Source organism: Mastigoproctus giganteus, chromosome 12, assembly GCF_048544385.1.
Source record: "Mastigoproctus giganteus isolate SK-2022 chromosome 12, ASM4854438v1, whole genome shotgun sequence".
In the NCBI taxonomy this organism is placed as follows: Eukaryota; Metazoa; Arthropoda; class Arachnida; order Uropygi; family Thelyphonidae; genus Mastigoproctus; species Mastigoproctus giganteus.
This window is the reverse complement of record NC_143586.1, coordinates 68,359,927-68,375,976: the sequence shown is the minus strand read 5'-3', so window position 1 is coordinate 68,375,976 and position 16,050 is coordinate 68,359,927. Positions and strand designations below refer to the sequence as shown.

Sequence of the window (16,050 nt, the reverse complement as noted above, 5' to 3'; positions counted from 1 at the left end):
CACAGTCAAGACATTGTTCTTTCTGACTTTCATTTCGGACCTTCGAAAAACATGTCAGGAGTCGATTTGGTGATGATATGGAAGTTAAATGGTGTGCATGAACTAGGTTGAATGGGAATGTCCCTGAAGTTTTAGGACAGAGTGACTGTTCTCGTGACACGGTGGGATAAGTGCCTGAATGCGATGGGCGACAAAAATGGCGTATTAATATGCATTCACTTGTGTCGTTTCGTTGTTCTGTGATAAACGTGTTTTCAAAAGCACGCTACCTTGCTTTTCAAATGGACCTCGTACTGGTGCAACAACTGAATTGAAAAGGAGTGATCCAAGCTTGCGGGCACAGTGAATCAACTCTTTCTGAGGTAATATCCAAGTTCAGAGAGTGGCTGATGAATTTAAACCTTGTTTTGTACTGGAAGTGCTGGATAATCGGGTTACTTTGTATAATAATACGCACTTTTTATATGCATCGATAGAGATGGTGATAAGTTTGAAAGAGCTTCATTAATCTTGTCATAATAAAAATTGAGAGTCAAGGTCCGTCTGCTGAAAGTTGAAAACTAAGTTAACCCCTTCAAAGACAATTTCCTCTAATACACAAATGTGAGGCGGATGGCTGACTACAGTAATAATTACATTTTGTTGGACAAGGCAACATATTAAAAAGCCTAAGATCATTAAATTAAGTCAATTCGAAAATATTTGCAAAATGGAGCAATTTCCAACAAAGAGAAACAATCAGAATGTGCTCTCTGTTGTGCGGATGTTATTTTTCCCTGTTTCTTTTTATTTTTTTCTCTCTTATTCCTCGATTCACTCTCGGCATTTCCCGTTGACTTTGGCGATGTTTCCTTTTTAGGTGTCCGGTGAGAAGGAAAATTATTTTAAGACAGAGAAACGACCAATTGAATGGCGGCATAACTGCGGCAATCGATACTCTTGAATCGCTGGAAGAAGGTCGAAACTGCAGTTACCATGGTGATAGCGCCAAAATCCTTCTCCTCTGGCTTCCCCCATCTCTGGTGGCACGCCCGGTTTCAATACCTGCCTCTGAGTTATATTTAGCCCGTGACAGTAACAGAATTCAGCGGCTAGTGTTATCAATATATGACGTAAGCTTATGAGTACACAGGGGACCACACATTTTCAGAATTCCTTCTCTTTCTCTCGATATTGGGCCATTGTTTCGTGTGTTTTATTTTTCTAACTCTGAATGATAAATTCACTCTATTAATCCCCGAATGTTTGGGTTATATATAATTTATTTGCAAATAATTTGCGTTTTAATTATAGGAAAGAAAGATTTCTTATTCTACCACTAAGATTAAATCTGTAATTCAATCAAGAAGAATCAGATGTGTAATATCTGAATTAATCGATCATTCAAATATTTTCTTATTTTACCATGTTATAATTCTTGACTCACTGAGTTTGTATTTTTCATACGCAGGTGTAGAAAACTTGGACAGTGGTGTAGGAGTTTATGCACCAGATGCGGAGGCTTACACCGTATTTTCTGAGCTCTTCGATCCCATCATAGACGATTATCACGGCGGATTTCTTCCTACCGATAAACATCCACCTAAGGATTTTGGGGACGTCGACACTCTTGTGAACCTTGACCCGAAGGGTGACTATATAATTTCTACCAGAGTAAGATGTGGACGAAGTCTTCAGGGATATCCATTCAATCCATGCCTAACGGAACAGGTGAGGATCGTAGAATTTGATAATCACTTCCTTGCAAGTTCTGGTATTAAACGAACAAGCTAGGTGGTTTTTTTGTTTTTGGTGATCTATTCTATGGTAGGATTTGGCTGTCATTTGCCATCCGTTTTATATGATCCGGATTCGAATTCCGCCAAAGCAATCTGAAGCTTACTGATACCTTCTGAGGCCAAGATAGCCGGTCTCGGGTAAAGATGCCTAAGGCTGACTGAGAAAAATTCCGACGTTTTTTTCAGTTTCTCATCCTCCAAACAGACAAGCCAGCCTTAGAATACCTACAATTAAATGAATACCATAGAAGACCTGCAATTTAAGATGTATAAGTTTTGTGTTAAGGTAAAGTTAAGGTAAAGTAAAGTATGTTAATGTGAAGGTTAATCAGGGTTAACATTTTGTTCCAAATTAAACAGAAAATCTGGCTTTGTTTGTATCAAAATAGCTTATTTAAGTTTATCCAAGTAGAAAAGTTACACCTTGTTCGTAAATTTGGGCAATAAAAGATAAAGGTTGAAATGTTCTGTATTGTGATAAGGGTATGGTTTCGACAGCATTAAGATTAAACAAGTTTCATATTGAAACCTCGACGGAGAACATCGTGAAGATTTGTCATAATTAAATGGTAGTGGATAATTTGTACTAGAGGAATAAGGGTATTCAATGTTTTGTTGTGGCGGACCCCAGGGATCCCCCATTACCATGTTGTGCATTTTGTCAAGAAGCTTGCGCCAAAGCCGGCCATTTGTATGTAGTATGTTGAGTGTGTAAGTGTAATGATATGTTCTGTTGTTGTGTGGTCGGCTGGTACCTGGCTCTTAGCAGGTGAGAAGCAGCAACACCTGGTTACCGCGCCCCATCCTCGCCACGTGGAGGCAACCAAGATCTACAATCGTCTTGCTGCATCAACCTAGGACAAGTCCCTGGCAGATGCCAATAGAGAAGGAACGGAAGAAGTGCATGAGATAGAGAAGTATGGGACCTGGGTAGGATTGGAATAGTATAGCAAAGTGATAGATCGACAGGGGGCTCCAACAGGAAAGGGAAGAATTACGAACAGTTGCAAGAAAATAGCAGAGAAAAAGTAGGAGAGTGAAAATTTGATCTCCAGCAGGTACCTTCAATCTTCAAAGTAGAAGATAAAGCTCTTATTTACACAGTTCCTCTCCTGAGGAGTGCTCCTGCTCCAAGACAAGGTCACAAATATATACCAAAACACTAAGGGTACATATATAATTCAATAACTATTTACTCCTTCCAAGATGAAAGTTCCTAAGGAGAAAGTCCATATTATACAAGTTCGTCTAACTGAACAACTATACTAACATTGTTACAACTGTACAATAATACTAACTACAGTATACAAAAAAGCAAAATTGTGCATATATATAGATGAAAAATTAAATTTTGTACCACAGGATGATCCTGTTTGATCCATTGGATCCAAACAGGCAAAAACAATACCACTCTGGTCTAGATCACTAACTATTCATTAAAGGATGCACACAAACAGTCTTTATCACATAAGTGAATTGAACGTCTTCCAAGGTGAAAGTTCGTGGAGTAAGAACACCTGACATCTTCCAAAATATGAAAATCACTAAGATCCAGCTAGCACAAAAGTTAAATAAGCATTCAATTTAATTATCTAGGACCATACAAGAATCCAATCAGTTTAATCAAATATAATCTCAATAATAATAACATTACTGTGTTTGCCAAAGAGAACCTCTTTTCTTGAAGGCTCTACCAGTAAAGGGATTAAAGATTACAAAAATGTTACCAGAGCCGTTTTATTCTGGCGAGAGAAATTTTTCGATGCTGATTTCTAAATCCAGTCGAAGATCACACTGTATGTGGAGCAATCAAATAACACGTGATCAGCAGTTTCTTCCACGCCACAATGACATAGGGTTGTCAACGATAACCGAAGCTTAAACAACTTGCTGTTCAGACTACCGTGCTCAGTAAGCAGAAATATGCCATATTAGCTGGGCGAAAGCCAAAGAGAGTCCTTTTTATAAGATTCCTTAACAATTGGGAAGAATTCCCTGGTTACAGAACCAACTTTAGTAGATTTCCAGTTTTGTTGCCAATTAGATGCAAGAAGAGTGTCAATTCTTTTCTTCTCTTGCGTCAAGTTGGCACCTAAATCTAGATGAATCTCACCAATCCGAAGCAGGGATATTTTGCTTTAAGTGATACTTTAGATATCTGTACTGCACTTCATAATGAACAGGAAGACTTAAAGACCCAATAAGACTTGAAGAGCAGCCGTAGAAGTTATCCTGCTAGATCTGGACATAAGTAATAATGCTGCCACGACCCTTGACATAATCAAACTGGGAGGGAGATGAAAGTCCTCTCGAAGAATATGTTGTAAGAAGTCTTGCAGCAATCAACTTTCAACTTTTCAAAAGCCTGCCCCAACGCAGGCAGCAGGGCCTGTAGGAAAGAGGATAATTTGAACAGACGATCGATATCGTAAAAGAGAATATTAATTGCAGAAACGTTTGTTGGCATTAGAAAAAAAAAAAACATTTTGAGCTGTGGGAAGGAACTGAATGTTGTAGGGTTTTTAGCTGCATCAGCAACTTAGGCCATATTGCATTGTATATAATGTCTCTAAGTTGCATGTGGTCAGTTTGCTGTTTTCTGGACGAAAAATCCGACTTTCCAGGAGAAAAACCATAGTACATACGCTGAGACCGATTAACTTAGCCACATTATGAAAAAGAACCATAAAAATTCTCAGGCCATTGACGGGATTTGAATTGGGGTCTTTTCCATCTAGTGTGGGGTTGACACGCATTTCTACCAACTGTGCTATCCACGAGAGCAAGGCATGGAAGCCATATCTTGAATTTATCTGTCTGAAAATTGATGGGCACGTGAGCTCCGTTGGAGAAGCAACTCGCCAAGTTGTGATCAAAAGTACCTAGTGGACAACTAATTGCTTTCTTTGTTGGTGAAAAAAAGATCAAGGGTATTTATTGGGCATGTGGTTAGGCTTGTTTAGTATTTTAATAGGTAGATAAACAAGCCTCACCGTCTCAACTAGCTTGTCCGTGTAACCGTAATTAGAAGGTTGAAGCTATCTGAAATTTTGAACGTTAGTTCCCAAGTAAAATTACTGCACTTTTTAGGAAATCTAGATTAGAGAAAGTAAACGTTTTGAATGCTTTAGTTGAGGAAGTCAGTAGAGGTAACAGATCAGTTTCACATAAGAGAGAGAGAGAGAGAGAGAGAGAGAGAGAGAGAGAGAGAGAGAGAGAGAGAGAGAGATTTTAAGCCAGTGCAGATTCCAGACTAAGAAGCCTTGACAAGGAATAACTGAACGTATATATGCTCAACTACTATCTTTAAAGCGGAGGATGGAAACAGAACGAATAATTAGGGAAACTGCAATGAGTCGTGGTCGAGACAACCGATAATTGATATTCAGTGACAAGTGGAGCTCGGCAGATTCTATATGGAAATAACCATTATTGAAATTGGAACTGAGACCACTTATATTTGTGAAATGAATGAAGAAGTTTTTTTCCCGTAAGGATACACGCAAACGTGGCCTCGTCAATGCCTCGCATCCCGCATACAAAACTCCCTCCAATCCTTGCTGCCATATCAGCAAGGTTATTACACTATCTGACCCAACAGCTGATATAGAACCTCGAGTGTTGCCAAAAGGTTCAGACAGGTGGACTGTCTAAGGGGAGACCATCGTGGTGGTATTTGAAAATTATCTACATCACATTTTCTAGTCGTAGGGGTCGGCCATTCATGTGCATAGTTTTTATGCCACAGCTCGGATCCCCGGTTACGTTGGTCCATGCTTAGATGGTCACCTTCAGTATCGTATCCGCTTGAGCATGAACCAAACGTTAATAAACGTCTCAATAATGTGAGGTGCAAAAAAAAAGTTTGTAGAGCAACCGGACTTGGTTGAAATTTGAGCCCATTTCAGGAGTAACGCAACCCCAACCCAAGGAAAAAAAAAAAAGATTAATAAATGCTTTTAAACAAATGGTTACTCTATCTTAGGCAATTCGACTTAAATTATTTAAAGACCAGTAAGTCAGATAATAATAAAAAAAAAATTGGCAATCAGTTATGCGTTTACTAGATTTTTCGTATTCTATTTTGGCTGCTTCCTTCAGTTTCTTTTTGTTTACTTTTCGTTTTATGCAAGCCATTCAGCTAAACCTCATTTGTCTAACTGTGAACTACATCTTTACCCGTCCATCCTCTTTTGGCTCTCTTCCAAGACAAGTAGACTGCAGATTAATGTATTTCTCCAGTCCTTTTGTATTACAAAGAACTGTACGCACTATTTATAAATTTCTGTGATTATCAGGGATTTTACAAAGTATGCTTTTACTCCTGTTTTATACATTTGATAAAAAAATTTTATACTATAATGTGCATTCTGCCTTTCACACATTTTTAAAGGATTACAGTTAATAAAAAGCTTCGTGAGTGAAGAATAATAACTAATAAAACTATTAATTATAACAGTAAGCCTTTACTTAACTGTTTGCGTAACATCAAACATTTTCCAGAACGGCGAATTATTAATGAGTAACTACTCATTGTAATGGAGTCTTGAAATGTGTTCCACCTGGTGGCTTGAAGTTTAATCACTAATTCACCAGTTTGTTAAGCATAAATAATTTTATTCCTGAATACAGTACTCTTTAGCGTATTTTTACTAAATAGCCAAAAGTTATAATATGATAAAGTATCTCTTAAAATTTAGTTTATAAAGGATGTCAAATTAAAACAAATAAAATCTCCTTTGCTGTAGATTCGCCCCTGGATATATAAAATGATTCAAATCCATTATATCAATGCCAACTGAGAAATCTACCCTTCGGTTAATTTTCATACATCCGGACTTATTTCTGTGAATGTTGAGGCCATGAGGGATGCTTTCCTGTTCTACCCTTTTTACTTTTACCAATTAAGACTGTGGCATCTGCATATCTCAGATTTGCGATTATTTTCTGGTTGATGTTAACCGTTTAAGGCCTTCCTCGTAATGTTTTTTCCATACAGATTGTACAGTCCTGGAGTGAGAGAGGATGAATCCCTGTCTGTTTTGAATAGTTTTGAGTTTTCTATTCTAATTGCTGTATTGTTGTCATTGAATTGCTTAATTAGATTCATGAAATGACCGGAATGTCTATGTTGGTCATGGTTTCTCAAAGAATGTCCATCTCACAAAATTAAAGGCCTTGGTATAATCAAAAAAAGCACATGTGATTGTGTTCTTCAATCTTTCGATCAAATATATGTTTGCTATCTGGTATCTTGTTCCCCCTTACAGGCCAGAACCCGGCCTATACACTGGGCAGCTGAGCATCAATGTACTTATGGATCCTATCGTTTATGATGTAAAGGAAAATTTTGCTTGCCTGTGATGTCAAGGCAATTTTTCGATGACACTACTCTGCATTTGAAAAAAAATCACTGATGTTTTCTCAGAAATGTGTGTTTTTGAATCATTTTCTAATGCTGTTTTCAAAAAGATTTCCATTTGACTCTACCACGTTAGGTTTCTTCAAAAATCACGAAAGAGAATTTTATTTTTCGCAAATTTTTATGAATTTTGGCAGAACCAACTTTTTTTTTTTCAACTATATTTCTGTAGTATGGATCCTTGTTGTTCTCCAAGAAGTTCTCAACAGATCTGAAGTTAATCCATGTGCCTGTTTTTCTCCTTTATTCATAGTTCCCTCAATCTCCGTCCCTCATCAGTTTGCGAATTTTAGGGCCAACGAAAATAACCTTGTTTTAGATTCTCTTGGGTAATCAATGGGAATTTAGTGGAAAGGTAGTTGAAACAGAGACCTTCATGAGGTAAAGCTTTCACAAAACTGTTTCATCAAACCCAGTTTGGTCTACCAGTGGTTTATGAACTATGTTTTTTGATCCAGAAAACAATCGTCAATCTTTTAAATATAGTATAACTGTCATTAATAGGTCTCTATCCAAATACTGCGTTTTTAGTTTCTTGTTTACTGCGAATGCTAGTCCGTTTCTACTTGACGACTCGGGTCCAACAAAATATATTCTGTTTCCATTTTCGCTGACAGATGGCCTTTTCCTCTATAATGAGTTTCTACGAGTCAGAACAAAGAAATTTTACCGTTCTCCATTTCTTTCACAATAGTTAGTAATTTTCCCGTTTATATTAGTCCTCAACGTTCCAGGTGCCAATTCATGTAAGTTTTCTTGACGAAAACTTTTGTGATATATCAGTGGTGAAGCAGCGAAGTGCATTAGTTTCGTTGACGTCTTTACCAGTCAGCCTTGGTCTTATCCGGTATTGCATACAGTATTCTTTTCCCCACCGCGCCCAAAGGTGCCACCTTAGTTTGTGGCACCTTTGGGCGCGGGGCTAGTGAGTGCCCCTCCTCCATTAGTAATGGCTTCCATTGTGAAGAGGTCTGGGAGTCATCGTAGAATGGTTTTCCCCCTTTCCTTCTCTATCACAGTGCTACAGTCATTAGAATCAACTCGATAATTGCCTGTATCTTCATGGAAAGTGCCCTTCCAACATCATTTGTCTACAGCCACAGACCAAGTGCTGCTGTCCATTACTATGGATTTGTGTCGGAGTTACCTTTTCCTGGTTATCTCTCTTGGTGGTTTATACCATCGGCGGGGTGTACTGTAATAATAATGTTATTATAATGTAATATAAAAGCATAATGTTAATATAATGTTACATTATTACGATTATAATGTAATATAAAAGCATAATGTTAATATAATGTTACATTATTACGATTATAATGTTAATAAACTTTTCCAATGTTTATCTGTTTTTATGGTTTGTTAGCAATATATAGACATGGAGAAAAAACTCAGCAATACACTGAGCGGTATGACTGGAGAGCTAAAGGGAACGTATTATCCCCTGACAGGAATGGACAAAGCTACACAACAGAAACTAATCGATGACCACTTCTTATTTAAGGAAGGTGACAGGTAAGATTTTTGACATTTTGGAGTTTTACTTATAAGAGGCAGAATAAAAAAAATTTAAATAATTTCTGGTAAGAAGAAATTTTGTAAAATTGATATCCTTTAGTAACAATGAAAATAGGAAGTAAGAATGGAGAGTTCAACTTCATATCAAAGTCAGCTTTTCTATTCTTATTTATTTTGTTTATGAGGTGTTGCAATAATATTTTCGGACTGGTGCAATGAAAAGAAAGAAAAGTGAAGGAACTCAAAAATAGTTTTACTAAGTAATCACCACCCGATTGAATGCACTTATTATACCATTCTAACATTTTCGAAAATAGTCAGCGAAGGCGCCCAAAGATGTGATGTTTAGTTCGCAGTTACATTTTTTTTTATGTTCTCAACATCATGAAAGATCTTTTCCTTGAGGGTAGTGTTTTACCTTGGAAAAGAGGAGGGGCTGGGGCTAGATCGGAAGAGTGCCTTAATACTATGCTATATCAGAAGAGTGTGGTGGATGGTTGATCAGTACAATGCCATGTTTCGCCAGAAATGTCTTCACAAGTGCGAAATGGGCAGGGCATTGTCGTGCAAAAAGAACCAGCTGCCTTTCTCTTGAAATTGCGGCCTCACCAAGGAAATGTGCTTCAATAGTCATTTGAACATCTATACGTAGAACGCAGAATTGACTCTCTCCCCTTCAGAATCACACCATGTTTGTTGAAAAAGATGATCGGCATCGTCTTGATCCTGGACTTCTGTAAACGAAACTTTCTGGGGGCCCTGATGATGATTTCGAAATCTGATGCGTGCTCTGACGCTTTATCTCTGGGTCGTACTGAAATATCCAACGCTCGCCTCCAGTTACAATACAATTGAGGAAATTAGGATGAAGCCTTCGCATGATGACACTCTTCGTTGCTTCTGCTCATCAGTAAGGCTGTGCTACAAAAATTTTGTACTGACCTTCCATTTCCTAAATTTTCATGCAGAATTTGATGAATCGACTCGCTATTCAAATCCACCTCATAAAAATTTCCCGAAATTTTGCAACTCTGTCCTCATTTCGGGAGGTTGACAAGACCTCTCAAAATGTTTATTTCGAGAGGCTTCGTCAAAATTAAAAGCAAAATTTAAAGACAAATTTGATATTTGTTCGTTATCTATTGCAAAATCGTGACACGGAATGTTAACGGTACTAACGAAACTGATTTTTCGTTGCAACCTAGTGGACAATCTCTGTACCACTATCTGTTGGAGAAAGCTTGAACTACAACATATGACTTCAGTTTATTTTTAAACTCATCGAACATGACCACAACAACATCAGTCCGGGAATTTTATTGCCTCGTGTCGTATACACACAAAGAATGGATTAAAAGTGAACTTATCTTGCATAAACTTAAGCCATATCTTGTTTTTGGGAATTTAGTGTATCGGCTATTCAGTCCGTCATGCTCCAATTCTCATAGTATTCCAATTTATACGAGTTTTCTTGTATTTTATTGAGACATACTCGGAGAGGAAGCCTCTCTCTTTCTCCTAAAGAACTCTCCATGAAGAGTTCTTTATGAAATACTTCAGTCTTCGAAGGGATTCTAACTCGGACCTCTTCAACCTTTCAAAACTATTTTTTATATATTACTAAATTGCCAACAATTATAGCCATTTCTCTATACTGTTTTCAATAAGTTTAATAACGTGCGAATAATGGGAGGTGAACTCAAAACGTATGCTTTGAGGTTGTTGCTTATGAAAGACTATTGGTCTCATATCATGCCTTTTGACTTGCTGGAGAACTTTGTATGCCAATACAAAGATCTTCAAATTCCTGATCAATTCAATTCATGAATTGATCAGGAATTTGAATTCATCGAAAAGTTCTGATTTGTGAGTGTCATTTAATCTGGTGTGAAATAGCATATTTTTCATGTTGAAGTTGTACAATCTTCAGCCGTTGACAGATATAAAAGCCAAATGAGACCATCTCTTTGGTAAGGTTGATAGAGAACCAATGTCTTGATACGGTTCCCACGTCAGGTCTGCTTTATACGTAGAAGGAACAGTATGAAGACACTTCAAGAGCTTGTCAAAGTCTCCCTCTGTTTGATTATCCTCCGTCAACTGACGGCTCTACAAACCACGAAATCGATTGAGTTAAATACTGTCTCCCAGTTGATTCAAAAGAATGGATTGCGGTAAAGTTGCCTTATTTTGTTCCTAACACTGTCGCCGAAGTGCTAATTTTTATGTTGTTATGCAAATTTTTCATGCACTTGGTTGTTATTGTTTGTGTAAATAAACATACAAACAGAAATTTGCGATGTTATATGTGACACAGTCAATATTCGTTAATTCTGAGCGGCGTAGTTTACATTTAATCCATAAGAAGACATTACTTCGCCATATCCATATCGTCACAGCACAGTGGTTTTGCCTCTTGCTTATCGCTTGGAGTAGTTAGAATTCTAATCCAGAATGGATCCCGTCTCGTTAGCGACTGGAGGAATTCTCAAAGGCCCCCTTCGGTCGGGGCTATAAGCGAAGAGGATAGGATTTCCTTCCTCTCTGTAACATAACAGGCTAGCTCAATATGACATATGCTAATACACCGTAAACCCAACAAGGAAATACTTCTTATCCACCTATTAAAATACCAATATAATCTTATATAATTGCATAAGGTTAGTGCAACCCAATTCTTTAATCAATGCCTATATAACGGTCATGTGTTTTAATGGATTATTTTTTTCCAGAAACCATTTGCTGTTCACTTAGATTAAATATAATTGTTCACATGTTCGACATACGCGTAGGCACACGAATAGAGACATCAGCTAGACTATGGGAATCTAAGCTTTGAAACAACTGTAATGGTGGTATCTCTGAATTTTCAATTCACAGCGGATTCGCCTATTTGGTAACGAAGAGGCGAATCCGCTGTGTATTTTATGTACTTTGTAGGATTTTAATTCTTATGTACAATAAACTAGATTATGATAATAAACTGTTTTTCTTTACCTTCAGGTTCCTTCAAGCAGCTAATGCTTGCCGTTTCTGGCCTACAGGACGCGGCATTTACCACAATGATGCCAAAACGTTCTTGGTTTGGGTGAACGAAGAAGACCACCTGAGGATTATCTCCATGCAAAAAGGAGGAAACCTCAAACAGATCTATAAGAGACTCGTTGATGTGAGTAAAGTTGGTGTACGAATATTTCTCCCTTTATATCAACAAAATAAAAGTGTGAATGTATTTTTTACATAAGTTCTATCATATTCATATTATTTTTGACAACATTTTTTAAAATGGATCTTTGTATCTTCAATTCATCGGAAACAAGCTCTTGTTTCATTTTATCGGTCGTATCAGGGTTCATAATATCTAATATTAAGTGGAGCCAAAAACAACTTCAACATTCAAACACTCCATAATTGCGTTGGTTATTTTTGAATATCTTAATTATTTTTTTCCCTTTGTTATTTCGCTTCTGTTGGCCAAAATGTAAAATCTTCCATTCCTAAACCTGATTATTATTGAAAATCTTAATTATATCGGTACAAAGTACATCCCAACCAAACTATGCAGTTATATTGCAGCTTCCAATAGTGGTTTCTTTTAATTTTGCATTCTGGTAAATAATATCACGCGAATTATAAAGGCAAATTATGTTAATAAAAATAATAGTTATGCAAAAATACCAAATACAAATACAGTTGCTTTTCCAATCACACCGTTTCGATACATCCTTTTCTTAAATAGGTAAACCCATGTGACGTATTTATGTTAATTTTGTTCCAATCCACCCAAATTTAATCATTCCAGAGACAATCTTAAGGTTTTTTTCCCTTTTCTTTTCAGGCCGTTGACGTAATCGAATCTAAATTGCCTTTCTCGCATCATGACCGGTTTGGTTTCCTGACGTTTTGCCCAACTAACTTGGGAACTACCCTCAGAGCTAGCGTTCACATTAAGCTACCAAAACTGGCCAAAGATAGGAAGGCTCTAGAGAATGTTGCTGCCAAATTTAACTTGCAAGTGAGAGGTAAGAAATGGAAATATCTTAACTGCGAAATTGATAAATTTGCTATGAAAAATAAAAACAGACATAGTATTTATACGTCTCTTTAAAGATTTAATTGCATTTACTCTAATTCAATACTCGAGAAATTTCTGTTTATCAAGACCTGTGATAATTAGGAAAATGGTGGATGAATTCACTTTGAGTTTCTTATTATCACTTTCGAGTAGCATACGTAGAAAAACGGAGATGGAGTTTATTCTTTATTCAGTTATTTCTGTATACTCGATACAGAAATAGAATAAATTTCTTGATAAAGGAAGACAAATTGGCAGAAAATACCGTTCAACCTATAGCATAAAAGAACGAAAAAAATTCTTAACCCTATGAATCTTCTTAACTCATTTGACCTAGAATAGTCCAAAAAGAGTTCGTTTCAATTTTAAAACCCTACATTAATTGGTCAATAATAAGACTATTGGAAGGTTATAATTTAATATATAGCCAAGCCTCCGTGATTAATTCAGTAGGAAGGCCCAGTGTCGTTCGGAACGATGGTAGGAAGAGCAAGACTTGATTGCAGTGCCAACTAAGCAGAACATGATCACTGCCCACACCTGGTTGGAAACCAGTCAATGACTCGAGGACCTTTATGGGCGTTTTTAAACCCGCTACTGAGTTAGCCGTTCTCAGGCGTGGATAGCAAGGTTTCCACCCACCGAAAACTCGGGTTTTTCATCCAACCAAACAGGCAAATCTACCAGAGAACGAACACACACGCAGTTTGTAGACATATTACATATGGGCTGTGGACCTAATATGGCAGTGTCAGATATCGATTGGGAAATCGCTTTCCAGAAAAGCTTAAGTACAATTTGTCTTGGGTATAGCATCAACTAAATATTTGTAATCATCGTATTGGCTACGTTTTAATCCTTGCGATTACTTTCAAAAGAAGTTGCAGAAGGACCATGTTTATTGCAGTAAACCATCCAAGGGGCATGCATAAATTGGGGATCTTCGAAGAAATTTACGAAGACTTGTCTGCTATAGTGGAGATATTTGCTTTATAAAGTTTTTTTACATAATATAAGTTTCTAGAAAAATGTTTATTTTTCTTACAAGTGCAGCTTTAATACTTTGATAAATAAGATTTAGAGCTGTGCATGTTTTATGTAGATCCTATAAAATAATTTCCTCGATCTTTTTACTTTATATTTATACTGAGTTGACTTTGCATTAGCAATACCCCCTTGTGTAGGAATGGATTGGTCTGTGACGGTTTATGACTGTCTGCGTTGATCTTCTCACCTTGAACGTGGAATGGGAGCAAGACATGCAGGCTCCTTTACCTTGATAACAGTCACCATGGTTTAGTGTTCCCGTTCTGTGGTATCAGGAGTGTACCGTGACTGGTTCAAAAGTGGTCGAACAACCAGCCAAAGTCAACGTGTTGTGGACGCTCATAGCAACTCAGTACAATAGCCCAGCTAATCACCCAGTACAACGTAGGAACAGCAAGACCAATGTTCACATGGGTTGCAAAGGATATTAGCTGGTATAAGCTGTGATCGTCACTGTACCCATGCTCAATGCAATGCACAAGACACAGTTTTGTACATGGGCACGTTGGCACCAACACTAGACCACTGACATGTAGAAATATGTTTTCCGCTCTGATGATTCCCGTTTCCAACTCTATAATGCTGATGGAGTACCCGCATTTGGAGAAAGCAACATGAGGCCATGGCATCTGGATGTACTGTTAGTGTTACGGTTTGGGGACTGTTTTCGTGGCATGACCTGGGTCCTTTTATCACCGTTAACGGCTCGGTGGGAACGCCTACCTTTCTATTGTCGCCGAAATGCATCCTTTCATGGTGACAGTGTATCCAGACAACTACATCTATCAACAAGACCACGCACTATGCCACAAGGCCCGACAGGTTGCTAACTGGTTTCAGGAACATGATAATGAATTCTCCGTCATCCCATGGCCGTCCAATACAACTGAACATGTGTGGGAAAGGACATTCGATGCTAAAAACCATCCACCTGACAGTGTTCGGGCATTATTGGTCATTGTGTAACGTATGGGTAGTATTACCACAAGACTCCTTGCAGCATCTTGTGGAGTCCATCCTAAGACGTGTTTCTACTGCTAAGTCAACTCTGTGTATAAATTTCTGTGTTATCCGTAATAGCTTTATATTTCTTTATTCAGAGAATTTTGTTTTTAAAAATATTTTTCTCCCAACAGGAACAAGGGGTGAACATACAGAAAGCGAAGGTGGAGTATACGACATCTCAAATAAGAGACGGTTAGGACTAACAGAATATGAGGCCGTGAAAGAGATGCAGGACGGAGTTTTAGAATTAATCAAGTTGGAACGCGCTGCTTAATGTCATTTAAATGTCGCCTTCATCCTCGGATATCTGTGGTACGCTCCTGATTACGTTTCCATCAACAGCACACCTCGATTCCTACAACTTTAGTCTTACTGGATAGGACTTGAGTCAGAAAATGCAAACTCCCTCGTGGAGCGCCCGTGTTCATGATTTTATAGTTTTATTTTATATTTTGAGAAAAAAATTTTCTTGTTTGTGTTTTGTCCATAGAGGGCACAGTCACAGCTTACGGGATAGGATTAGTTTTAAAATAGAGAGGAGATTTGCATATTTCATTTCGAGAAATATAAATCCTGTGTTATATTTTTATAGTACATAGTTCTGGAATGGTGTGCAATTTTGTAGCGTCTTTGAAGATGAGTCTAGTCACATTGTTTGGTTTCTAGGTGACCGGCACTGTATTTATTACTTCTAAATATGCACATCCACATCGATATAAGTTGGTCATCACACGACACTACTGTGGCAATAAATCGTCCAAATGTTCCAGCTAATGTTATAAGTGCTTTAAAGTCTGTAAGACCTCTAGCTGTGGTAATTAAAAATATGAACTGGTAAAATTTCTACTGAATTTACTTTGTCTGCTGCAATCCTTTATTTTATTTATGCCCTAGTGGGCAGCACGGTTGGTATGATCACTATCCTTCTCACACGGTGTGGAAAAGACTTGAGTTCGAATCTAGTCAGTGACGCGAGGAATTCTTATGGGTCTTTTTCACAACGTAGCTGAGTTAGCCGGTCTCAAGCGAGGGTAGCATGGCCTTTTCTCCCAGAAACTCAAGTTTTTCATCCAGCAAATACCAGAACGACTAAAGAACGTGCAATTTACAGACTTATTATATACGCTGCAACATGTTTATTTTATTTATAAATAAAATAAATCTTAAATATTTTTTAATAAAATTCAAGTTTTTTTTTCCCCCTT

The 16,050-nt window shown here is 37.6% G+C and overlaps 1 protein-coding gene across 5 annotated transcripts in view; it reads left to right on the top strand.

The window, feature by feature from the left end:
* Positions 1-15,685, top strand: part of LOC150077170 (arginine kinase-like) — a 36,563-nt gene extending 20,878 nt beyond the window's left edge. For all 5 annotated transcript variants that reach the window (XM_090386547.1, XM_090386551.1, XM_090386549.1 and 2 more), the window contains 5 exons: positions 1,451-1,710; positions 8,567-8,715; positions 11,722-11,887; positions 12,557-12,740; positions 14,977-15,685. In XM_090386547.1, coding sequence (XP_090242673.1) covers positions 1,451-1,710; positions 8,567-8,715; positions 11,722-11,887; positions 12,557-12,740; positions 14,977-15,119 — 902 coding nt within the window. In that variant the 3' untranslated portion in view covers positions 15,120-15,685. The remainder of the gene's footprint in view (positions 1-1,450; positions 1,711-8,566; positions 8,716-11,721; positions 11,888-12,556; positions 12,741-14,976) is intronic.
* Positions 15,686-16,050: the final 365 nt, after the last annotated feature.